Source organism: Elgaria multicarinata, chromosome 2 (genome assembly GCF_023053635.1).
Source record: "Elgaria multicarinata webbii isolate HBS135686 ecotype San Diego chromosome 2, rElgMul1.1.pri, whole genome shotgun sequence".
NCBI lineage: Eukaryota > Metazoa > Chordata > Lepidosauria > Squamata > Anguidae > Elgaria > Elgaria multicarinata.
Window position 1 is genome coordinate 135,601,393 of NC_086172.1, and position 27,788 is coordinate 135,629,180.

Here is a 27,788-nt window from a genome sequence, read left to right on the forward strand (position 1 = left end):
AGTCACCAAGTTAATAACGTAGTCTTTCATATGTGATAAATGGAAGAAATAAAGTTTTGCAATATTTAACACCTCACCACCACCCTGCCCACAAACACACACACACACACAGAAGGCATTTAAATTTTTCTCCCTTGGGCGATTATGAATACAACGCATTAGTAACATTATTTATTTTATTATCATTATCAGGTTAAGTTCCTAAAAATAAGTTCCATCCATTGAACAGTGTACATAGGACACCATTGCAACTGCAATACTAAGGATACCCAGCAGGTTTTCTCAATGGTAAGTGCATATACAATTTCAGCCTTAGTAAGTCTCATTAAAGTAGCATAACTTACTTCTAAGTAAACACATTTCGGTTACGCTACACTCTTTTTCGAAATGAAGTTGGAAGAATTAATTAGAATTAACCCACTAGGGCCAGTTTAGAGCAAGCGTAACTAGAACCCCCTCCCGTTTTAAGTGTAATGCAGAGAACTAAAGACATTTAAATTACAATTAAATACGGAAAGATTTCAGTAGATGGAAGGTTTGCTATTCATATTCAAAGAGTGTAGAAGAAATGCTGGTCTCATTATGTAGAATTATCATTATTCTAATATCAGTGTCAAAGAAGACATTTTGTTAGTGCATTCACTGAATGTTGCAAAGTTGCTTCCGATAATAACAGCGTCAAGGTTTCTCCAGGGATTCACTAAAAATACCATCTAGAGACATTGCAGTCAGATTTGCAAACAATGGAAAAAGTAAACTGTCTGCATCCTTATTTATGGTAAGTCATTATTGACAGCGTAGTTACTAATTACTATTTAATCTGTCTCTTGATGATATCAATGTGCTTATTAGAGTATTGTAGCAGAATATGCAAGTGCGCAGATTTATGTAGCAATTCTCCTATTTCATTAAATGAGTAACAAAATAAAGTATATCATATTAGATTTTCATGCACATTTAATATTTGTCATATACACTCATGCAACATTTACAGAGCAAAAATGGCCAGCTTTGAATCAGGTATGAGCATAGCACAGAAAGTGCTTTGCATGTGGACAGTCCTAGATTCAGTCAATGGCAACGAAAAACACATCGAATGCAAGCTTTTAGAAGCCTACAAAGACAGTAGTGGTTAAAGTGGTAAGGGATGTGGTGACATGGAAAGAAACATCTGATCTGCAAGAATACTATGCAAAGTCCAAAGAATGGGATATCAGCCTACGTTAGATAAGAGTAATAGAAACTGCAAGTCTCAGTCACTGAGTTTTAAAGATGTGTACCCCAGTCTAAATTATTTTCCTGAGGAACAAGCACTCAAAAATCCACCAAACAGTCTGAAAGTTTTGCATATGAAGGTCTTTGTAGGAAAGGATGTGTCCATAAGAGTTGGTTCAGCTAGACAAAGTATTATGCAAGCTTTATGGCCCCAAGCTCCTCTACATCTTGGTTTAGTGGTACAATTGTCCCATGATTTTAGATCAAGATACCTGAGGGATACTCTCTACTCAACTGGGGTTTGCTCATAATACAATGAGGTGAAATAATTTGAATGCCATGCTGTTGCTGTCATAGTACTGATTTCACTGATACCTCAGAGAGTATGTCTATTTTTCTATTGCAGACAATGCAGATCACCCATAATGGGGAGGAAACATTCCATGGCATGGGGATGACTGCAGCTATCACATGATTGTAAATTTGCCCCCAATAACAGCAGCCACAAAATACCACCGCCTTTGCACATATTCCAAATCCTACAGTGGAAGTCAGTGCAATACTTGGCCAATGCTGAAGACTGGGGTTGGCATCTGAAAGATCAGATGTTCTGGCCAAAAATATCTGATATGGCTCCAGCTGAAGAATGAGTTCTCAAAATGATTAGGTGTAACTGCAATAGAGGGTGTTCAACATTGTGCTGTGGATGCAAACAAAATGACTTGCCTTCTTCAACTGTCCTTGGTAACGGCCAAGTCAGTGGATGTGACAGTGGCTTAACAGTGGAATATTATTGTGATAAATAGGTTTATTGGAGCTGCTTTGCCTGGAAGAAATGTCATTATTTAACTTAGTTGTAATTTGTTTATTATTCGTTAATAGCAAACAGGCCTGGCTTCACAAAGCTTGGAATAGCCCTTAGAGAAGGCCTCAAGCAAACCTACATAGCTGTCAGAGTAGGACACATTGTGCTTGTTCCATCTGAGTGAAGTTGTGCCCACTGGCACCCGTAGGCATGGCCCCTGCATTGATGCACCCCTACAGCCCCCTGAGGGAGAGGTCTGTCTACTCTATTCTCCTGAGGAAGGGAGACTGCCCTACAGTTGGCAGGGAGAGAGGGAGAAGTCATATAACTCTATTTCCTGACCTACTAATCTCCCCTGGATTCAACTGAAAAACTGTTGGTTAGGAACATTCAACTGCTGGTTAAACACATTTACCAACTAGTGACTAAAGATGTATGTTCAGGCTTTATTTTAAGGACACATTAAAATAAATTAATTATAATTAATGCATTTTAAAAACCAAATAACCCTGAGGTAGACATCCCTTGGATTCCCTTAGTAGGCATGCCACGTTGCATGGTCTTGGCACTATAGCATTGACATTCAGACACAAATCCTCTTTTATTATTATAGATAATATGGTTATTATTGATAATAAATGTAATACCACATTCCTTGACTTCTATATTTCTAGACCTTTACAATTCATTACTAGCCACTGAGAACTTACAAAACTGAAAAATAGAACTTTAAGGAGAAATTACATTTACCTGCAGATTCGCACTTGGCCACCATTTTGAAATGCAAATTTGAGGGTGTTGCCATGATTCAATTTTGACAGCTTTTGGATACGCTAATCAGCTATTATTTCTGAGTGGAAAACACTTTCATATGCTTCTGTTACAGCTTTGCCTAGGTCAAATTACATTTTTCCTTAGACTAAGGCAGCACAGCTAAGGAAGCGTCATTGCTGAAGACCCTAAAAACCAGCTGCCAGTCAGAGCAGCAGTATTGAGCTAGAGAGTCCAATGGTCTGACTCAATATAAGGCAGCTTTATATATGTACCAGAGATGTCTCTAAAATTGTTGAAACATGGCACTTTGGTAAGACTAGAGATATTTAGAAACCTTTCTCTTTCTTCTCCCCTTATGGAAAAGAACTGGAGAGCTAGGAAAAGAAGGCAGAAGCAGCAGTACACTCTACTGAATTTCAAATTAATAGGTAGGGATCATGGGCTTGGCAGGAAGACAGAAAGGACTAATGTTGGGCTGGGAAGGCTGGGAAAAAAAGAACAAATGAGAGCTATATGGCAAAGGAGAGCCTGGGAAACATAGCAAGAGAAGAGGGGAAGATCACCCTTGTTGGAAGCTGTGATGGAGGATTCTTGATAATGTAAAAGGTACAGGAAGGAAATAGGGCTGTTTGGGAAAGAGAGAGAATGGCAGTGGCAGAGACTGGCAATAATATTTGACAGGAACAAATGGCAGGCCTATAAGTTGTGGTTATTGACCATGTTAAAAAATTCATATTCAACTGGCAAAATTTGCCCCGACAGGGGGATGTAGTCTTGTTTCCATACGTTTTGCAACACCGAAAAGTCAAAGAATGAGTAATATATGACTGTGATATAGAAATCAGAAATAGGATTTGTCCACTACTGGAATAACTAACTTGATGTTTTTGCCCCCTCACCTATTCAACTGTAGATTTTATAAAGGTGTGAAAAATTAAATATGGAACAAGACTGGATCATTATTATGGTCATGAGGTAAGCCTCAGACATATCTCTTGAGGAGGTGTGAATAGGAAAAGGGTGCACCATACCCCAATCTTCTTTTTACTATGGTGGCTTCTCCCAAAATGGAAGCAAGCAATTATTCACAGATACGTACAGCAGCACCTTTGGTGGGCACCAAAAAAGTTGCTACATTAACATGAACACCAATCCTGCATGCTGTTGACCTTCTCATTTTTTAAATACGAGTCATTTTTTCTTCAAATGAAGACTCACAAGTAAAGCTGTAGTTCCTGGTGTATACAAGCAAAAGGGACACTAGAACCAGTCTCTAGCATACCAGACAAAGGGACTGGAGTTTTTAAGTTCCCTTGCAGATGTATGACCAATTTCCAATGGAGATTTCTTTCCTGCAAGTACCTTTCCAGTGAAGATAAATACAAGCAAGCAACTGTCCCTGCAAATGAAATGTTAAAAAGGGGGCAAAATTATCTATCATTTATCTATCTATCTATCTATCTATAGATTAGAGGTAGAGCTTTTTAGACGTGTGGGCAACAGGTCAGCACCACAAAAAGGCACTTTGAGAACCCTCATTTGTGATTAATTAGTCTTGGAAGGCCTCAGGGTCTTGATCTTAAATACTCCAGATCACATACTATACTATGTAATGACAATTTACCTGTTCCAGTAGCTCCAAAACTGGTCATGTAGGTAGGCTTGGTGGCTACATTCATCACCGAAAGAGGCTTTGCTTTCAATCCAATGGATGATATGTCCTTCTACAGCTAAAGGGGGAGGGAAGCTAAAATGAATTCAAGCTCTCTCAAATTCTTAGAACTAGAGGAAAGTACGAAATCTTAAGAATACAAATAATACAATTTTTCACAATGCAAGAATTCTTCAGATACTGAAAATCAACCACTCTATCTCTTTTAAATGTGCTTGTAATTTTAAGGGTGGTTTTTTTTTTAAGGGTACAATAATTGGGTCTTAGGTTCAATTCTTTATACAATGTCCAGGCATAACTTGTTACAATTCCACACCTTCGCATAAGTTGGGAGCACAGTTATTTGAAGCTTGTGGGAAAGGCAGTGCCCTGGACACAAAAGCCCTTGTGACATATTATACTGTGTTCAATGGCAATTGCGCACAAATTAGAAACGGACGAAGCATCCTGTGCAGACATGTCTTTGCAATCAGCAGCAGTCTTTGCGATCACCAGCAGTCTAGGCCAGGCCAGCTCAAATCTGTGGAAGTGGAAAGAGATCCTGTCCAGCATTTGCCTTCTTCCCTCACTCCCCCATTTGCATTAGAAAGCTGTTGATTTGCTAATGATTACACACCACTATAGCTTTTTCCTATCATAAAATACTAGAGCCCAGCAAGCTTTCTGTAAACACTAGCTATTGTTAAACTTAATAGCTTGGGGCTCTACCCACCTGAACTATCCAGAAGCAGAGGAATGGCTTAACTCTAGTCAATACAATGGCTCTCTCCTGCTGATCCTGGACCTCAACAAATAGTTCTACATTTCCCTCACATCCTTATCAGAACACTGGTTAACATGGATGGACCATGTTGCCTGTAAACGTCTCTCACCTTGCAGTCTTGTCTGTTTCCAGACTGTTTCCTGACCTCTTCTGGTGGAAATTTACACTGTTGTTCTAACGTTTTGAATGGGTTACTGTGACGCACAGCGTCACGTGACCCTGGTTGCAAATGAGTTGTACTTACTGGTTCTATTTCTTAGTTCCAGCGTGGCTACAGATTCATGTGCCTCATCCTACCGGTAATTCTCTCGCAACCCAGAGCTGCTGGGTTTGCTCCGCCCACTTCCTGTTCTCCTTCCTTCGCCCCGTTTGCTATCTTATCTGCTACAGCAGATAAATCACACCAGCCTTATACTGTGCAATCACTGACAATTGCATGCAAAGGACTCAGAAGTTTTCCACCTTAGAATCTGATTTGATTGTGAAGTAGTCCCATGCATCCAGCGTTAATTGTGCTCCTTTTGCAAAAGATTCGCCCCAGCTGCTGCTGTGGGCGCAGGAGCAGGATTTTAAACAAATGCTTACATCTGCGTAAGCTTTAGAGATAAAGACACCAAAATTGGCACAGTAATTCAAATACCAAATTTGAATCAAATTGGGTCATCGGTTGATTTTTATGACTTTTTTAAAAAAACATTTCCCCCCTCTTTGCAAAGGAGCTGAGGAGCGCTCAAAGGATCGCTGTAGCTCCCTGCAGGAAAATTAACAAGGGTCCAAAGTCCAAAACTCATGACCAGCGGGGCTTAAATGGGGCTGCTGCTAAAACTTTTCTATTTGGTCTCCCATCCAAACTCTGACCAGACCCAGCCCTGCTTAGCTTCAGCAAAGTGGCTGGCTCCTACGCATTCAGCCAATTCCCTGTGACTTGCAGTAAGATGTTTTGGGAGGAGGTTTGTGTGTGCTTATGACTATTGCCCTGCCCTGCTCTGCTCTGCCAGCTAGGAATGAGGCAGGCAGTGGGCGGAGCAAACCCAACAGCTCTCACAGAAGAGGGAGAACAACGGAAGGATTGAACCATGTGCCCTGAAGTTCCGTTGCAGCGAAACGCAAGTCAGAGAAACGATACAGAGAACCAAGTTAGAAAGGGACACTAGCAATGTTATAAGACTAGTGTAGATCCGGCCCTGGTGTCTTTCAGCTTTACTCTAAAGTCCCAGCCTTTCTCTAAGGTTCCAGCTCCAGCTCCACATACTGGATAAAATGGCTTGATCTCTGAAAATGCCTGAATTGTTAAGCCATGTTGACAAACTCATGGACTACAACCAACTTTTTTTGTTTGTTTATTCGTTCAGTCATTTCCGACTCTTTGTGACTTCATGGACCAGCCCACGCCAGAGCTTTCTGTCGGCCGTTGCCACCCCTAGCTCCCCCAAGGTCAAGTCTGTCACCTCCAGAATATCATCCATCCATCTTGCCAACTTTACTTAGATTTAAATCTGTGCTGATTTTCTTTTGGGATCTGAGCCCAGCAGCGCCTATGACATAGTACTGGTATTTCTTTTATTTAATATTTACACATGCATTGATCTCTTGTAAGAAGAGTTATATAAAATGCTAAAACTTTAAGGAATGGTTTTATCGTGTATATTTGTATGAGTAAGTTGCTTTAGGTTTGATGCTTTACTTTTAAAAAATGATTTACAAGTATTATGGTTCACAGCTTTGCATGCTTTTCAGAAAAGCAGTCTAGATATAGCTGGAAATAAATAAGATAAACAAAGGAACATCTCTTTTTGTGGTAGTGTGCCCAGCAAGCACGGAAAGTAGAAAGAAAAGGATATGTAGAACAAAGAACCCAGGAATGGCTATAATGATAACACTGAATGAGGCTCAGCTGTAATAACATAGCTGGACAGCGAATTACGAAGAATATAGGTTAGGACCAGAGATGTAAAATTTCTGGAAATTTTGAAGCCATGGGAAAAAAACGGTTTCCCCCCATTTTTTTTTGGGGGGGGGGGAAACAGAAATTTTTGGAAAAATTGAAATAATGCAATAGTAGCACTTTTTACAGATTGAAAATCACTTTGTTACTTTAGGAACATAAAATGTAATTATGTCCAAGTTGGTTTGGCATAAAATTATTACATTTGGTATATTAAAAGTAGTGTATTCAAACAATTACTACAAATTTAATTTACTTTTTTTAAAAACTTTTTTTTGGTAACAAATGGAGCTACAAGCTCCTGAACTGTTAGGAACACCTGAACTGTAAGGGACCTCTTTGGTTCTGCCAGTTTATGAGGAGCAGGCAAAAAAACAATTTTAAAAAACAACAACTGAAGAAACTACCAACATTAGTAACAAAGAAAATTATTTATGTCTCCACTAGTCCTCCAGTGTCAAGACATAAACCCCCCCATTCCCATAAAAAGAACTGAGAAAAATGGGGGGGGGGGACCAAGATTCAATGAATATGCATGAAATTTAATCAGACTCATTTTCTGAGCTATAGCTATCACTATCAGTTTCAGTCTCTGCTTCAGTGGCAGTACTGCCCCTTAGAGGCAGAAATGCAACTTCCTCTTGCATTTGAGAGTTGTAGTCTCAGTTTGCAACCTAGGACTTGCTTGTCCTTGGTGCACAGACATTGTAATAATCTGATACTGTACAGTTTTTAGAAATCATTTGGAGAAGTAAATATCTGAACACCTTGTCTTAAACATTTTATTCATCATGCTAAATTAAAACATCCCGTAATCCGTTTTTTCTTCATTTTTTTCATTTTTTCCAAATTTTTGAAAAAAAACCCAAAAAAGGCTTGGGTGGGGGGGAACACACCATTTTTTCCTGAATTTTTCTGGGTTTTTTCTGGGCCTTCACATCTCTAGTTAGGACACAGAGAGTGGGTTCACATGTCATACTAAACCACCCTGAGAATAAGCCACTATAGGTTGTTTGTTTGCTAACCGGACAGATGATTGAGTGTTCTATAGCTTGCCCCCAAATTTAGGAGGCTTTAAAAGGGGACTGGATAAATGCATGGAGGATAAAACTATCAATGGCTGCTAGTCCTGATGGATATATGCTACCTCAAGTATGAAGCTGTAAGCCTTTGCACACCAGTTGCCTGGGAACATGGGAGGGAGGGTGCTATTGTACTCGTGTCTTGCTTGTGCGTCCCTGGTCAATGGCTGGCTGGCTACTTTGTGAACAGAATGCTGGACTAGATGGACCCTCGGCCTGATCCAGCAGGTCTCTTCTTATGTTCTTAATCATCACAATAAGAGCTAGAACACAAGAGTATCTCAAATTCAAGTAATAGTTGCAATTCAGTTACAGTACCAATGCAGGTGCTTAACACACCTGTTTATCTTGCTAGAGATGTATGCCATCTTTTCTCTCTAGTAGCTGTGTAATTTCTCTCCTGTGTCTAACAGCCTGGTCCAATGAACCACTGTGCTGCTATTGTGCAGCAGTGTGGGGACTTTTGGGAAGTGGGACACAGCTGAATGTCTTTGACCTAATTACCATTTACAGGATGCCTCTTCGGCTGTCACCAGGTAATCTATCATTTGCACCATGGCAGTTAATTTGTTTTCATACGTTTGGGCTTTAGCAGTGGCAAGAAGTCTAAGAAACTATGTTTCAAGTTTACTTCAGGGAGGAATAGTGTTTTAGCTTTTGCCTTGAACTTCTACAAGGATTTTAAAATATTCTTCTCATTTCAACAACTTACACATTTGAATAAATCTAGATGCTTTGGGGACAAGTGACTTCAATAGGTTTATTCATAGATGAGCATCTTAGGTCAGCTTGGGAGATCACTTTTGACTTACTACTTGCATTCAAACCTCTTGGTTCATTACTGAGAATATCTAATACATGGTGATGATTATCCTGTGTCTGGCATAATACATTAAGAACTCTGGCATTTCGATATAAACAGATTTACCTATAAAAGCTTAAAAGAACTCATGGACTCACCAACTGGTACTTCTAATATGAAGTCTGGTGTTTTGTCATAACCTTTCGCACGTAACTGATCTTCAGCTATATGGAGAATGAATGTTATAAACAATAGTATTATTCTATTAACCAGATAGCAGAATAATTAATTTTCTTTTGAACAGAGGTACAAGAATTACTAATGCACTCATACATATCCTTCTTATGCATGCAATGCTGTGTCAGATTAAATGAACCTTCTTAGCAAACCTGAAACATGAATATAAAAATGCTTCTTTGTCATCTCTGCATTTTTATGTCTTCATTATAAACATCATTAATTCAACCTGTCATACAGTACTTTGTTACTGAAAAATATTCAAAATAAAGAAATATTTCAGCTGATTGAATATCTCTCAAAGTAAGTTTAAGAGATAGCTAGCATTATCACAGTGAAGACATGCTGCTGTACTCCCCCCCCCCCAATTTATATTTTAGGCAGAAATGAATACAAGTTCTCTTTACTGAAAAGTTATTATAGGGTGTGGAAGTTATCATAGACCCTTAGGGTGACATCCAGCATTACTCTGGAGGAATGGAGTTCATGGAAGCTGACTTTTCTGTCTGGGGGACTTCTCAGTTTTACTGAATACTAGTTAATATCCCATTATGTTTGATGGAAATAAGTGGGATGGACAATTCTAGGCCTTTCCCCAAATTCATTCCCTTTAGCTGAAGGGCTTTCTAATATTGCAAAGTAAGCATATTATGGAAGAGTATAATGTCACAGTTCTACTATATGCTACTTTCCAATTGTAACATGTAAATGCCATCAAATAAATATTTTCATGGGTATTACGAGGTCAATATTTTATTATTTATTATCGTGGCCATTCTGATAGTTGGGAGTGAAGGAGAAATTGATCCTTGTGGGTCTTGTCATAAACTAGAAGGTAGGCTATCAAATACAAATACATGTTAAAACCCACGCTAAAACCCATGTTAAACCAATCTGTAAACAAAGGGATATTCTGCATTTGTGTACTGAATACTGTACCTTCCCACAAATTAAATTTCATTAAAATGTAGAATTAAACCAGATGTTCAGTGGGAAAAATAGATACCTGTGTACATATAAATATGTATTGCTGTAACTATATTTATGCACACATACTTTTGAGATATGTGCATGCCCTCCTTTTGATCCAAAGTACAGTTTAGGAATAAGTTATATTTTGAAGGGGAAAGTGGTAATGGGAAGCAATTCAGCTTGGGTTCTCTTTTTGCTAGTGTACAATTATGTTTAACATAGAAGAGAGGAAAGAGAGAGAAGGACTTGAATGCCATTGCATACATCCTTCAATTTGGTGGCTACCATATTTTGCTTATATTTGTTTATCCAATTATTTGCCTATGAGGATCCAACATGACGATTTCATGAGGACTTGTCCATATTGAATTCTCCTTGTTTACCATTTTTTCACCAAAGATAAAAAAAAATCAAGTTGTCTTTGTATTATAAAATCATATTGATTAAAAATACACATCCCATTTTTCTCAAGATGCTTAACAAAATGGTATGCTAAAAAAAATCCATGATGTGTTAATTTTCTTTTTAAATGTGGATTAGCTTTCATAATGATGCTGCTCATTTGAAGTCTGGTGCTATTCAGTCTAGAATTCTACCTTCTCAAGTTGCAAAACATGTAGAACAGATTTAAGGCTGCAATATGTACATATGTGGGAGTAAGCTGCCAGGAAACTCAGTGAAATTTACCTCAGGTAAACAGAGTTTGGTTGTACATCTCAGAAACAAAAAGGACCCAGTGCTACTTCGTGCCACTTATAATAAAAATTCTTTTCATATTCTAAATAATGTGCCTTTAATGGCTCTGGGTCAATTTACCTAAGAAACAATTTCCTTTACTATTTATTATTTATTTATGGGATTTATATCCTGCCTTTTTGCCTCCTTAAAGATCCCGAGGTGGCTTACATAATCCTCAACCTCTCCATTTCATCTTCACAACTACAACCCTGTGAGGTAGGCTGGGCTTCCATGGTCAAGTGGTGACTAGAACTTGGATCTCCCGACTCCCAGTCCAACAATCTAACCAATACGCCATACTGGCCTGTTCAGATTGTGTAGGGCCGACTCTACCATTAGGCAGAATGAGGCAACTTCCTGAGATAGCTAATGCTGTGTGTTGCAAAATGGCATAAAAATTGCTAGTTATTTAATTCATTATTATTGTATTTTTTTCTCCGAGGGAGAGGTGCTTGAAGGATTTTCTGTCTCAGGTGCCAAGATAACTTGGAACAGCCTTGGATACTATGTACTTTGACTTGGAACAGTGCAGCATTTGTTGTTATGCCTCCACAAAATGTCTTGGTCTGGTCCTCCTATGTACCACTACAAGAGTTCCGCAAAGCTACATTTTGTTTGGTCCCATTGTACAGGACAACAAACTGAGTAAGTAAAGGGTCTCTTTCTAAACACAGGAGTATTAATAAACACACTGCACAATGCCATAGATTAGTAACAAAGGTATTTATCTACAGGCAGTAGTGCCCATATTGCTATACCATTTACTTAATTGTGTTAGGAAACCAATGCACATACCTTATTAAAATTGTTTTAACAATTTTTATTGAAGGTTTGTGTTCTGAAAACACATTCATATTAAGTAACTTCAATGGTACTGTAAGCACAAGAATATAGTTAAACGTTATAACTTTTAACTAAATCTTGTACAGTTGAGAGGCAGATGTGTGGCATTCCTTTAAATCCTATTACAGTCAAACTATCTTCCTCCTTCAAAACATATCCCCTTTAAATACTGTTAGCACTTTCAATACTGCTGTTATTCTAACCATAGGACAGGGTGGGCTATAGGAATCAATAATTACAGGTGCAATCCTAAAAGTCTTACACCTCCCAGAATCCCCTATCTAGCGTGGCTGGCTGTTTCATTCTGGGAGTTATAGGACATTTTTCTGTCTAAACATGCATAGGATTGCAATTTAAAATGGTTTAATTTTTTTAAAAATTATGACATTTCCCGTTGGGGCATTTGTTTTTGCTTTACTTTTGGTTGAATTTAAGTGCTTGTTGCAACGTCCTTCTTCAAACACACTTTTTCATATCGCGATGTCACCATTCAACACAACAAATCCAAAGACTGAAACACGTCATGCTTTATTTTGAAAGTAAAAACAAACAAACGATCCTTTAGGTAATAATGACTACTGTATGCAAGCGTTAACTATAATATTAAAAGTCATGTAGGCTAACACTTAACATCATTCTGATTAAAGGGTAGCTTGTATATAATTCTACAAAAATATGAGGAAATAAACAGAGTTCTAAAGAAACCAGTGAATCCCTGCTGTAGGAATGTGTGGGTTTTTTTAATACATAAAGCATTATGCAGCTAATATTTCTTATGCTTCCTTCTAAGTCTCCTAAGACCTAGATTATGGCTAATATCTCATGACACCAAAAGTAATACAGTAGCTGATATTAAAGCATTTTTCCCAGCTACTTATTCTATAAAATATTAATTGCTAGCTTGTGCACGTGCAGTATGGGGTATTAGGTAACTGAGTTCCTGCTCAGGTCTAAATCAATAAAAGATAACATGTACTGCATCAATCATTTCTTAGCCTCCCTTTACTACTTAATACAGGGTATCTGTGGAGACCTCTTTTGCAAACAGCTACTGAGATTTCCAATGTTCAGGTACAAGATTATAATATAAACTCTTACCTAAAAAAGATATGTTTTTCTCCAAAAGCATTTCTTGCAGTAAGACTTCATGCTCATGTCCAATTGCACTGATTTTTCCCCATTAAGGAAGTAAATAAGTTACATCTTGGAAGCAAAACTCGGTTTTAGCACTGTACAGGCTTTGTGGCGGAATACAGTGGTTTAGAACTGAAAACTGACTAGCCATGATAAAACTCCTAATTGTACTGGTGTTTTTTTTTTACTTACCTATTTTCGGTCCGCAAACTAGAGAGAGCAGTGTCGGGGCGAGGGGAAATCAAAGAGTGTCAAGGCACGATGCTAGACACATTCATCTTCTCATGCACCTTAGGCCACATTAGGGTGAGAGGTGAAAAAGCTCAGGATGGGATGCTGAACCTCTTTATAATCCCGCGGAGCACTGAAATATCACTTAAATCAGTATGGTATCGTGGTGAGAGCGTTGGACTAGAACTGGGGAGAACCAGGTTCAAATCCCCACTGAGCCACAAAATTATAACAGGGTGGTCTTGAGCCAGTCACTTTCTGTCACTCTAAGCTACCTCCCAGATTTATGAGGATAAACTGGGGAGAGGAATGGGGGGAGCCATGTATGCTGCCTTGAGCTCCTTAGAAAAAGGGCAGAGTAGAAATGAAATTTTAAAATGAATAAATAAACACCTTCTTTTCATATTCCAAGGAATGAAATTAAGGTGATGAAAGAAAAAGAAAATGCTATTTTCTTATAATTCCTTAGTTGTCTATAGATGAGAATTCCACATTTCTCCATATCTTAGACCCATCATGGCTGCTTCTTGGTTAGTGTATCCTCCCCTATCTATCAAAGTAGGTTTTCGGGTTTCCTACCATAAGACAGTCTTTGATATCAAAATACTTTCTCTTAATCCAGTGGGTGATGCTTTACTAAGTCTGAAAAAGTAATTAGAATATTTCAGGAACAGGTTTTCAGGAAATCTGGGAATAAAGAAAGCAGGTGGTGACAGTATAGCTCCCACTATACTTTTGGGGTAATTCAAATGACCATAAATTTTGCTCTTCTCATAAGAACATAAGAAGAGCCATGCTGGATCAGACTAAGGGTCCATCTAGCCCAGCATTCTGTTCACACAGTGGCCAACCAACTGCCCACAGGAAATCCACAAACATCCTCCTGTTCCTGTCCCCCAGCAACTGGTGTACATAGGCCTACTGCCGTGGATACTGGAGGTAGCATATAGTCATCAGGACTAGTAGCCACTGATAACCTTATCCTGCATGAATTTGGCCATCACTACATAGTTTAACTATGCACTGTGTGAAGATGTACTTCCTTTTTATCTGTCCTGAACCTCCTACCAATCAGCTTCATGGGATGACCTCAGGTTCTAGTATTATAAGAGAGGGGAATTCCCCCCTACTTTCTCCACACCATGCACAATTTTGTACACATCTATCATGTCTCCCCTTGCTCGCCTAAGCTAAACAGTTCCAGCTATTGTAACCTTTCCTCATAGTGGACTTGTTCCAACCCCTTGATCATTTTAGCTGCTCTTTTGTGCATGTTTTCCAGTTCTACAATATCTTTTAGATGCAGTGACAGAACTGTACACAGTATTCCAAGTGTGGTCACATCATAAATTTGTATATGGGGAGTCTTTGTATATGGGGCAGTTTTATTTTCAATTTCTTTCCTAGTTATGCCTAATATGGAGACAACACTGGGTCAACATTTTCATTGAACTGTCCACCACAACCCCAAGATCTCTTTCTTAGTCAGTTATTTCTAGCTCAGATCCCATCAGCTTATAAACTGGGATTCTTTGTCCCCTTTCAGTTTGGAGAGATCCTTTTGGAGCTCCTCACAATTCCTTTTTGTTTTAAACATTCCTAAATAATTTGGAGGAGAAAAGAGGGAGCACAAATAGAAAGAGTCTCTATTGTAAGAATCATGTAATGGACCTCACACCACTTTGCTCCAACAAAAAAACTCAATACCTAGTGGCCCATATCGTTTTCAGATGCATGATATTCTCCTGTACACATAGCCCTAGTTCAGATTATCACCTCAAACATATGTGAAGAGCTAAATTCCCAAGAGCTAAATTCAGTTTTAGAGAAGCATAGGGCCAGATTCCAGGGGCTGAAGACAAAAGGAGTGAGGTGAAAAACACAAAATAATAATAATAATAATAATAATAATAATAATAATGACAGCATGTTGTAGTTTAAAGTTCCAACTGGTAGTAAAAAGAGATTTTTTAAAAAATATGGTAATCAGGATATAAATCTTATAAATAAAATTAATTAATTAAAAATATATTTAGCTCTCTGTTACCAGTTAAAGCAAAGGATAGGATCAAGCTGCTGATATCTTGGTTGTATGACAAAGAGTGCAAACCTCCAGGATACTCACAATGTAATTTTTTCATTACACAAAAGTGTAATATTTAACAAATCTTAATGGAAGAAAATCCTGGTAAAAGTGAAATAGCAAGCAACTCTATTCCTGTAATTTTATTAGAAATCTGTTTTATTATTAAAATAATCATAGCATATATCCCTCTTTTAACATTAGTTACAGCACTTCCAAGATACAAAAAATAATTTGTAAATAAGGTTTTTTTTTAAATCATCAACTTATGAATGTACTATTTTGTATGACTTTAAATAAATTTAACTGTGAATACTTCTTTTTCCTCCTTGTTCTAGCAGCAATTACAGCTGGAATCCCCCCCCCAAAAAAAAAATCATAAGAAATATTACAGTGCAAAGGAAATCATGTGCTACATCAAACTCCACTGTAATGACAGAGCCAAACAAAGAAAATGAATGATGGCAAAAATATAAGAGAAATTCTACAAACAAAATTTATAATGCACCATAAGCAGAAACACTTAGACTTAGTCTACAGTAATACCTGTTATTGATGTATGGCACTGACCATGGGGCAAAACTTGTAAATAACCTCACAAACCATTTTTTCTCATGCAATCCAGCAGCCTAGCTTCCCGTAAGCATCCGAACTATTACTGAAAAATAGCCTCCTGGCATTTACAAAGAGGTTGACTTCATACTTTAGTCCATGCATATATAATTAGATAGTTGTATTTAAAATCAATATGCAAGCCTTAGAAGGCATTATGCTTTTAGAACCTTAACTTTAAATTGATTTTAAGCTACTTTGTATGCCTTAAAATTAACAACTAATTCAGCAACATATATTCTCAAATGATGCTTTCCTACACAGAGATAATCTAATTTTATAACCACCACCTATGGGTGATCATTAAAAACCCTTTTAATTATTTCTAACTGTTACTATAGTGTTCCTTGAAAACTGATCTGAAATTAAGATGATCTCCAAGGTACATAAAAGTATCTTATAGAAAATATTTCTTATGGAAAATATAACAAAATTGTGAATGTAATAGCCACATCCTATAAACTATTAGAGGTTGCTCAGGGGCATTGAGTTTTACCCCATGCGATGGCCATGCTCATGTCTAATCCTCTGGTTTGATATAGCTGCAAATGGCAAAACAATCTTATGTCAATGTCCCATGCTAATGGCGCAATACATGTATCAGAGTGGGAATTCCACTTTCCCTCTTAAGTATGGCTTGAATTCCAAGGTAAGTTCACCTCAAAAAAAGTTCCCCCTCAAAGCCTATCCAAACAGTTGCAGGATAGTGGTCTCCTGAAAAATATGGAATGGAGGCTGCTGTGGGAGGGGGAAAACTGCTCAAAATTGAGTGGGGCCCAAGACCTTTAGAGCTGAATAGGAGCTGAATTCAGACTCCCACACTATTACTTAATCTGTGGCTCTGTAACTAGGCCAGGGACCATTCTTGGCATCACTGAATGGAATGTTTCCATTTATGTGAGATTCCAAGCAAGCCAGGTGGAGCAGTGGATGTGAAGCTTAAGGAGTTGTGCTATATTCAGCTTTCTCAAGGGCACCCTGGAAGGAATAACTAATTAGCTATGCCACTGAGCAGCTCTGATAGAGCTTGCTGAAATCTGTTATTACTTTTCCCCCTCTCCTGGTGGTCAGTCTTCCCAGACCTTTGTTTTTAACTAGAACTCCAAGGTCTCTAACCAAAGCCAGGTGCAAAATAGTAGCTTGGGGGTTGAGCTATATGCAAAATAGGGGCTTAGAGAGAGAGAGAGTCATTACCTAATGCAACTTATGAGACATACACTGGGATAGTCTGCATATACAGGAAAGGAGATGCTCCATCTGAGGAACTGAAACATCATGTGCCACCTGGTCCTAGTGTTTTACTTAGTAGTAAAATACTAAGGGTGGGGGTTGAGACACAATTCTCCCCCACAAACTTTCCAGTTTCCAGAGTGAGGAGATACCCAACAAATATTTTATTGTGAGCCACCTCAAATACACAAATTGTATAATGGCAGGACAGAATTAGCTGAACTAAATAAATACATATTGGATGTGGATGGGGGGTTGGAGATAGATCCCCTTAACATATAAGGAAGATACACAGCCTTTATCTCACCAAGCACTTGAGTGAGGATTGATTTGGTTATGGCAGTCTTGTTTTATTTAGGTTGACCTTTGGTTTCAAATGATCTGCTTATGTTTTATTTTGTTGTTGTAAACTGCTCTGAGTTTTTTTGAAAAATGATATTAATCTTTTTAAACATTCAAGTACAATGTGAATGATGATCTCACTAACAGATGAGAGTGGGTAGGATGGAATTAATTTTCTATATGTAATTTTTCTTTCTCTCATATATATATATATATATATATATATATCTCGCAGAGACAGATAGAAAGAAAAAAAGAAAGAAAAAATAATTCTCTGAGCCCAAATCAGAGAATTCTGCACACCTTAATTCAGGAGAGTATAGATTAGGGTTTCCCCGCTTACTTGTGTGTATGTTATTATGTTTAAAATTAATTAAAATTCTTGTTTTAAGAATTCTGCCTTAAACCCATTAAAAAAAGAGAGCTATAAAAACAATCAAATCAGTGAAGCCCTTAAAAAACAATTTTCATGAAAAGATGTATGCATTTCCCTTTTTGTTGTTATTGTGTTAATCCCACAAAATGAGCGTCAGGTTGAGCACAGATAAATCTTAATATGCATGACAACTAGGGTTTAGTCCTAGTTCTACTGGAACAATTTTTTAAACCTTCCTAAACCTCAAGGTTTTCTAAAAATGTTGATAGAGTAAAAGTGATAAAATGGGACAATCTCACCCTATACAATAAGTTATATTTTGGTGTATGGATTTGAATTTGAATAGAATTATGGATTGAAGAATTCTATTTTATTTACTGTTGTCCATCAAGTACTATGCAGGGTCCTAGGTCTGACAGAGCTAGCTCCTCCCATGAGGAGGAGCTCACTAACTATATTGAACTATATTATCCCTTTTGGACAGACGCAGGAGTATGCTACAGGTAAGTCAGATATTGACACTTACAGATTTTAACTCAGAAATTCAAATACACCTTGTCCAATGAAAAATGCAAAGCACCTAAAAATTCTTATACATCTGTGTAAGTTATGATCACTAATAATTTAATATAAGATTGCGTATTTCATGTGACCAACATCAAAAGGATTCAATCTAAGTACAGGAAATGTACATCTACCGAACTGACAACTTTCATATGGCATATCTGGTGTTAGTTAAACAATGTAAGAGACAGGGTCTGCAGTGACCCGCTTGTAGTTGATTGAATGTAAAATAGAGGAGTATGATATGTGTTTTGTGAAGCAGAACTTTATGTCAGGTTAAAGCTAGACACATCTTCTCCACAGAGTCTAAGCTCATCACTGTGCACCTAAAATTTTATGGGAAAGGATACTGTTTGATGCAGTCCACCAGTGGTCCATAACAACAGTCATTCACAGTACACTGCAGACAAATAAGAGATGTAGTACAGTGATGGGCAACTACAGAACAGTTAAACAGAATCTTATAAACAATAATTACTTCTATTTCTAAGAGCTATTAAAAGCTTTCCAGATGTAATCATAGAAAACAAAAATTGCACACCATTCTGTATAAAAACAACCCATTAAAAAGTGAAATGCCCTCTTTACAAATATTGCATTGTTATTCCTGCATTGCCTGACCTTCGTGATAGATTATGATGACAGTAATTAAATGAGGTCTAAAATCATTTACACTGCTAGGCAGATAACAGCATTCCCACTGAAAAAAGGAAGTCTGTGATGAGTACCTGATAGATCTGATTGGCTAGAACTCCATCTGGAATCTGAGAAGGGTCCCGCAGCATACTGTTTATAAGAGTTTTGGTAGCTGTAAAAGAAGATGATGATATTGTAAGTGTTGTTGTAAACAACAACTAGATATGACTTTGTGAAGAAGAAGATACATTTCTTCCCATATCAATATTTTGACAATTACACAGTTGTCATCTGAAATATTCAGGTGAAATATTCTTCACATTTAATAACTTATGTTCTAAATTACAAGATTAAGTTCTGTGCTTGAAATCCATAGATGAATTATCAGTACAAACAGTGCAATGGGGGAAAATGGATGGGTGGGAGAAAGCCCTCATATGCACTTGTGGGAAATTTTCCTTTACACTGCTCTTCTGAAACTTTCAAAGAAGCAGTTTTAAAGAAAACAGCCCACATTACATAACATAAACCCCTGGTTTCTAACTCTGGCTGTCTCTCCACCATCAAGCCAAACTTCCTGGTTGGCACATTATGCTAAACAACTCAGAGACACAATCAGGTACTATGGCGCACCAGTACACTCACTCATTCCCAGCTCACTTGCCCATTGTGACTTGCAAACTAGGCTACGATATCTAAAACTGACCAGCAACTGAAAGGAAAGAGTATCGCATTCCAGTTTCAAATTTGCCATATTTATTTTATTTAAGGTATTTCTAAACTGCCTTTCATTGAAAGAATTCCAGAGCAGTATCCAGCAATCATAAAAACTATTTAAACAAAATATAATTCAGTGATAAAAACAACAACCTCACACTATTTCATGTTGGCTCAAGCTCTACAAAGCCAGGAAATAGGAAGCTATGGGTGATGCCTTAAAAGACATACCCTGTGATCAGTAATGTTATTATTATTATTATTTATTTATTTATTTATATAGCACCATCAATGTACATGGTGCTGTACAGAGTAAAACAGTAAATAGCAAGACCCTGCCGCATAGGCTTACATTCTAATAAAATCATAATAAAACAATAAGGAGGGGAAGAGAATGCAAACAGGCACAGGGTAGGGTAAACAGGCAAGTCCCACAAACTGTGTAAGTTTTAAAATATTGTGTGAAATTTTATAATGTAGATTAAAACATTCAGATCAATGTTTTACCAGAAGAAGATGTAGAATAGATTATTCAACTTCATTTTCAAATATATTTGCAAAATCACTTATTAATTTTTTTTAATATAAACTATGGATAACACCCAACAATTTTTTTGTATTTACCAAGTTCAACTCATAGACCCTGTTCAGATGACATGCTAAGCCATGGTGGCTAAGCACTTTGAATTAAACATTATGGTTTAGCGTGTTGTGTGAACCATGACTTAGCGACTTGTGAACCATTCCTAACCATGGTGGCTACATAACCATGGTTTAAATATGCTCACTAATCATATGCTCACTTGCTGTAAAAAGGTTAGTGGCCTAGCCATGCCTTAGTGTTGTTGGAACAGGCCCATAGTATTTCATGATTTAGTATATATTGTTCATTGCCACCAAAGTAGTGTCAAAAGTATGTCCCAGAGAAAACAGGATAAATATTTAAAATAGATTATTTATAAAGAAAAAATAATGGACAAGTCTGCTAGTACAATTAATTTATTTCCCTAATATTTTTATGTTGACTATATTTCGGATATAAGCAAGTGTTTCCTGAACTTTATGAAGCTGTACCTGCAGGCCCAGTGTTTCCATGGGCAGCCAGCTGCTGAGGGTTCAGAGACTCAAAAGCCCTACCCAAGCCTGACCCTGCCAGGCTGCTCCAGTCCACCACATCAAAAAATAAGTTTTTTTAACCTTACATTTTGTCTAGCAATGGTCTGCACAAATCGGATGCTGCCTTGTTGGATGGGTGGGGAATGAGGGCACAGGATCAGCGAAAAAACTGCCCCGTAACTACTCCTGTATCCTCATTGGCTGCCCTCCCAAAAGGCAGTCCCTGATTGGTTCAGATTTCTGCTACTCAAAATGTGAGCATAAAAAAAGTTTTCTTTTGAAATAGAGTGGAATACAACAAGGTCCAGAACACATGAGCAATCCAATTCTTGGACCTGGGAAGTAAGAACCACCCACCCATAGGTTATCTCACTTGCCAGGATTCAGCTTCAGTTTATTAGCTTTCCATCCAATCCATAACTACATGCAGGCACCAGTTTAGAGATAAGAAAGGTCTTCCTCCAAAGGCTAAAGGACAAGACTAAATTTCTGTATATGTTGTGGGAAGTTGACCCATCCCTCCATATCTACAAAATGAAAAAACAAAAAGCAAAAAACCTAGGATCCTATGCAGATGTTATGATTTCTTGGTTGTATCCAATGTTAGCCTAAGTCCCATTCATTTCAATGCATCTACTGTAAGCAGTACTAACACTGGATACAACCCTATGTGTAGACATTTGATGCGTGGAGAGGCAAGGCCTGTACCATTGTCATTATCCTCCCCGAATATGTTCATTGAACAGGGCTAGGAGTCAGAGAGCTGTGATAGATCACATCCCAAATTCAACTTCCTAGCCATGGTCTCTGAACAGCGCCTTAAGATGAATGGAAATTCAACCTGCACACTAGAATGTAAATTTCAAACACAAATAACTAAATATGACTAGTTCCTGAAGACAAGGACTGTCTGTGAGGATTTCTGTTCCGATAATTCTGCCATTGTATTTTCACTTTTTTTTCAGACAGGGCAGTTTAATGGAAAATTTCTTCAATAGTAAACTGCTCAAAAAGTTTAGTACAAAATCACAATTCAAAAAGTTGTTTCCCTTCACAGCACTGTTTCCCAAGTAAGAAGGGAGACTGAGTACAGTTTAGGCACATCAAGCATTTTAGTGTTTATTAAATAAATGTTACTTTATTATCACAGTGAATACATAAAGGCTGAGAGCTTACACATACACACACACACACACTGAAAGACAGGTTTGAAACGTACATAAAGGAGATGTACCTGAAATATATTAACGACTTCAATATACTGTATAAACAAGACTGAAAAAAGTACACTTATTAGGTGACAGTGCACAAAACGTGAAGATTACATAGATTTGTTGTTCCATAAAATAGTGCAAAGTTGAAAACAAGAACAAAAATATTTGTATTTTAAAGTGTAGAACTTATTAAAATACTTTTAATAAGATATGTTAGCTGAACACATGGAAACATAACTAATTGCAAGTGCTCAGTTGCGGCTTGGGAGTTTCAATTATTTTCTTGAAGCTATGTGAAACTTAGTTGCAGAAAGCCACAGCTAGCAATATTTAATAAACTGCAGTCATCCATTAAACATCAAGCCACTTTCTCATGCTAAACCCAGACTACATTACGTTTCTCTGTTTCCAGAGAAATACTGCAAATGCTTAAAATATCTTTATTGCATTATTTTAATTAGGATGCTAAATAATAATTAAACTGATGCCAGACAGGCAAATTTGTCCAGGAATACATATTTCTTGAACTCCACATTTTTACATTTAATCTACAACATGTCTGCGTAAAGACAGCCAAAGCAAATCACAAAAGAAATACTCTCCTTTCCCCCATCCACAAGCATAATTAGAGCCAATTTTTTTAAAAATGGATTGTACTGAATTTGTAAAAAAAAGTACAATAATTGGCATTATTCCTTAGAAATTGCACAAGAATGGCGGAACAACTAACACACAACTAGCACAAACAGCATCCAGCCTAATGAGGTCTTGAAACTGTTTGTGAAATGGCTTGCACAAGTGGAATCCAAGTATTGTATTTAATAGTAGTGCAAGGATGAAAACAAGGTTTCCACAAGTGGTAAAAGCTTTTTGCTAACAGAATGTTTCTGAAAAGTACTGGTACTTAGGTTTAGTTGAATCTGCAAAGGAAGGGAATTCCACTGTTCTAGGAGCTTCACTAACAATGTTCTCTACATTCTTTTGTTGCCTTAGCATGTTGTACAAATAACATTATGAAAGGGTAATCTTAATTGAACTGGGAGATTGTGATGGGACACAGGTTGTGTGTCTGGGAGAGGTGGAGAGATAGGCAGAGTTGGCCAAGCCAATTTGCCTGTATTTATTTATTTATTTTATTCAATATATTTCTTAGCATCCAAGGTGCCTTACAATATAAAACACTAAAATTCAGTATCAAACTATTTATTTGGTTTGTACCTCACCCTTTTACCAAAAAAAATGGCACTGCCATAAAAACACCTTAAATTTCCGTAATTTTAAAATGAGCCAGTTAAAATAAAATTTCTAAAAGCAGCCACAGATGGAGACAACTGTGTACCTCTCAGGAGAGAATTCCACATGGTAGGAGCCACCACTGAAAAGGCCCTATCTTTTGTGCCCACCAAACTTACTCGCCTTAGTGGCACTCTAGTAAGTAGGGCTCCAAGATGCTTTTAATCCATGGGCAAGTTTCAGTGGGGTTTGGGTGATCTTTCAAATAACCTGGACCTAAACTGTTAAGGTCTTTAAAAATTAACACCAGTACTCTAAATTTGACCTGGAAATGCACCGGCTACAGTACAGCTGGCATGCAACTGATGTTATATGATGCAACCATCTAACCCCAACAGGATTGCGAGCAGCTGCATTCTGTACCCACTGAAATTTCCAAGTTGTCTTCAAAGGCTGCCCCATATGGAGTAGTCAAGTATGGATGTAACTATGGCATGCATAATTGAGACTAGATCGGATGTATCAACTGAAGTTTGATTGATGACACTGTGGCTGAAACCTGCAGGTGAACATTTCATGTATATTTTGAATAGCATGGAGGACAAAATGGAACTTAAACAAGTGAAAGATCACAGCGTTAGAACAGAAGTTCCCCAGCACCATCTTCTGAGACTGATCTCCCAGGTGGATTGGAACCACCAGAAAACCACACCCTCTAAACCCAATCAGCCAAAGAAAGCTGTATTTGATGGTATTGAAAGCCACTAGGAGGTTCATTTTCAACAGTCAAAGGCAAATGTAGTGAGGGCACAATCTGATCCTATTGTTGTGGATACTTTTCAGCATGTGCATCCTGAGGATGTGGGCAAGCTTCTTGGAGGCCTGAGGCCTGCCACCTGTATCCTAGATCCTTGACCATCTTGGCCTTTAACATTTGCCAGGGTAGAGCTGGGTGTCTGAATTTTAGAAGTAATAAATGCTTCTTTGAGGGAGGGAATAGTTCTTTAGGAGGCAGTGGTTAGGTGCGTCCTGAAAAAAAATACCAGATTTAGACACCCCAGTCTATGAGAACTATCACGCTATGTGTAACCTTCCATTTTTGAGCAAGGTTCTAGAGAAGGTGGTGGCATCTCAAATCCAGAATACTGTTTATTTTGTTACATTCCAGTCCATATTCAGGCCTGTTTCTGGGATGCAAATAGTCTTAGATAACTGGGAGAATAACAGACAGGGGAAGTGCACCTGATGTGAACACTGTATATGCTGCATTCACCACTGGAATGCTATCCAAAATGGCATCCCTATAGAGAGCTCTTTCCCTCTATAACATAATTACTGCATGGATAGACACCTTTACATGGTCATGGCAGTCACAACCAGAGACATGAAGAATTGCCATATGATAATGGTTATCCACAAAATAAACCTTTCTTAACATTATAGTGGAGATGGGATAGTGTTTCAATATTGAACATGTGTGCCCCAGATTTACTGGATATACATAGTTTAGTGCATAATATTTTTGTACAGTACACATGTCCAAGGTTAGCTTTCACAGAACTAAATTAAGCCTCTATATGTCTTCACTTCCCATGTGACATTTTGTACATCTTGTATATCCCTCAACCATTGAATAACAGATGATATAATGGCTATCAGAAAGCAGTGAGATCACCTGTGCAAAATTCCCAAATGAACTTCACTATCAGCATGATCATTATCATTTGTGCTATGTTTGTTGCATGGGAACCAGGAACTCAAATAAGCTTATCTAATGACTGCGGTAATTACAGCATCTTCACAGCTATAAATATTTTCTTCTGTATACATGTGATCAATCAGTCCATCTTAAAATGAATTAATATCTACTTAGTATCACTGGTGTTGTGCTATAACCAAACTCTCTTAGATAAATTGGATGCTTCATCACCAACAATCCTATGTAAGTACAATGGATAAAACCCTTATTATATGAGAAAAGAGATTCGGCCAGATAGCTTCCACAACCATTAATGGCAGTATGTAATTATTAATTATAAGTTCACAGAAAGTGCAACAAACTAAAAAACAAAAGATATCCCAAAGAGAGGGAAAGATATTCAGTCTGATGGAATTTGCTATGAGTCTCAGAAACTAGCAACGCATTCAGAAAAAGGAAATGGTATAGTCCTCCTGGGACGGTACCACTTCAGAATGCAATCAAGAGATTTTACGTTTGAATACTTTTCTTCAGCAAAGACATGGTGGTCTGTCAAGGAGACCCAAATGTCAAGGAGAAGGTTAAACCAGACCCCTTCCCCCTGACATGCTAGCTTTCCATGAACAGGGATGATGGATTGAGATTAAGTATTATTCAAATACAAATACGTCCTCTGAAGTCATTCAGTACTAGATTGTGCCAAATGCAATATTCAACAAGCCCCCTTATATGTAGTAATAAGTAACTAGCTAAGTTAGGTTGACTTTATTGATTTTATTTATAAGCTAGTACATGGGATTTGGGTGCCTTTCTTTTCTTTTGTATTTATTTATTTATTTATTTATTTATTTATTACATTTCTATACCGCCCAATAGCCGGAGCTCTCTGGGCGGTTCACAAAAATTAAAAACATTCAAAGTATAAAACAACAGTATAAAACCATAAAATAAAATACAATATAAAAGCTCAACCAGATAAAAAGAGCAGCAATGCAAAATTACAAACTTAAAACACCAAGTTAAAAAAATTTATAGACTGTTAAAATGCTGGGAGAATAAAAAGGTCTTCACCTGGCGTCTAAAAGCATATAATGTAGGTGCCAAGCGAACCTCCTTAGGGAGCTCATTCCACAGCCTGGGTGCCACAGCAGAGAAGGCCCTCCTCCTGGTAGCCACCTGCCTCACTTCCTTTGGCAGGGGCTCACAAATAAATTCCTTTCAATGCATGGACATTTGGCTTCCTTGTTTTAAAAGGTATTTCTCAAGAATTTTTCACTAAAATCTTCCCCATTTGCTGTGACTGCATGGTTGTTAAGCAACCTCTTGTGTTCTTAGGATATTTCAAAAGGATTTGTAATGTGTCGAATGGGCTTTGGGAAAGTAAATCCCAAGCTCCTTACGGTTTAATAGTCCTAGAGTTGGGCTAAAAGTACAGCTCTTTGGCAGGAGGGCCTAGAAACTCTCCAACAGTTTAGAGTTTATCAAGACGTTCATCCTGACTGATGGCAACCTATATAAGTTTTTTTAGTGAGAAAGCTTATACAAAAAGGCAGTTGCTAGTAGGAAAAGTCCCCTTCCCCCCGCCCAATCTGTTACACAGGTAAAGTGTATAACATTATTTTCTCAACAGGTAGACAGAACTTCCATCTCTACATTGGGAACAAATCATTGATCTCCCAGCAACTTTTTTGTAATAGATTTCATAGCAGCTGTAAGGACACTGGAGACGTTCTGAGCAGGTCTGGGACACAGGCTTGCACTGGAATCTAGGCCACAGGCTGCGTTTGAGAACTGATACTGAAAACATTAGGATAGTAGCTGGACATATGCTTTCTCTCTATCCTGTTGATAGGTTTTCTCAAAAAAAAAAAAAAAGATTCTAGAACCCACTTCCAAGGTCACAGTACTTTCCACAGGACTAGAAGATATCAAGATTTCTAGCAGGAAGTAAGCTGAGCAGCTACTAGTAAGTGTAAGTGGTGAACCAGGTTAGGTGTGGTACAGTTACAAAGTTGGAGTTTCTAATTGTTTTGCGTTTCAGCTCTAAATGTGCCTATTCAAACAACACGCTAGTCCACCATGGTTAGGCAACTAACCTCTTTGCAGCAAATGGTTAGTGTACATGTTTAAACCATGGTTATGTAGCCACCATGGTTAGGATGGTTCACACAACATGTTAAGTCATGGTTCACATGACATGCTAAGCCATAATGTTGAGCTCCAAATGCTTAACTAGTGTGGCTTATCGTGTCAACTGAACAGGGTCACAAATGATGCTTAGGTTGTAAAAAAAAAAAGTCTTAAAGGCATGACTAAAACATGCTCTAAGCCAGAAAAACAAAAATGAATACATCTTAAATTAATTTAAAATTAAGATTTCAAGAACTGGTGCCATGCAGAAGAGTTTCCAGTGATCTCTTGCACAATAGTGATAGAATGAGAATTGGCTCTGAGTCAAGTGAAGCAACACAAGAAGGTTCTGCTAGTATAGTGATAATCAATTAGCATGACAATTGTGAAACAGGACTAACAAAGCAATTTAGAATGGAAGCTGAAGAGCTCAGAGTGATGGGTTTTGTTTTTGTTGTTGGAATACTTTGATTAGCCTTTCAAAAGGAAGTTCTAAGCAACTCTGTTCCTATATAGATGCCCTCTCCCCAATGTCATAAAGTACCACTGGCATCAAGTTTGCAAGGGGAAGCTAGTCATAAACTCCCTCTGTTCATGCAAAACATGATGCAGTTAACAATGGT

At 37.8% G+C, this 27,788-nt stretch overlaps 1 protein-coding gene across 1 annotated transcript in view; it reads right to left on the reverse strand.

Annotated features, from left to right (window-relative positions):
- The window catches only part of CDIN1 (CDAN1 interacting nuclease 1), a 163,572-nt gene that overhangs the window by 65,441 nt on the left and 70,343 nt on the right, over positions 1-27,788 (reverse strand). Inside the window, exons 6-10 of the mRNA XM_063118883.1 lie at positions 19,149-19,228; positions 18,771-18,820; positions 12,947-13,014; positions 9,217-9,282; positions 4,419-4,524 (exon numbers count right to left, since the gene is read on the reverse strand). Of these exons, the coding sequence (XP_062974953.1) occupies positions 4,419-4,524; positions 9,217-9,282; positions 12,947-13,014; positions 18,771-18,820; positions 19,149-19,228 (370 nt within the window). The remainder of the gene's footprint in view (positions 1-4,418; positions 4,525-9,216; positions 9,283-12,946; positions 13,015-18,770; positions 18,821-19,148; positions 19,229-27,788) is intronic.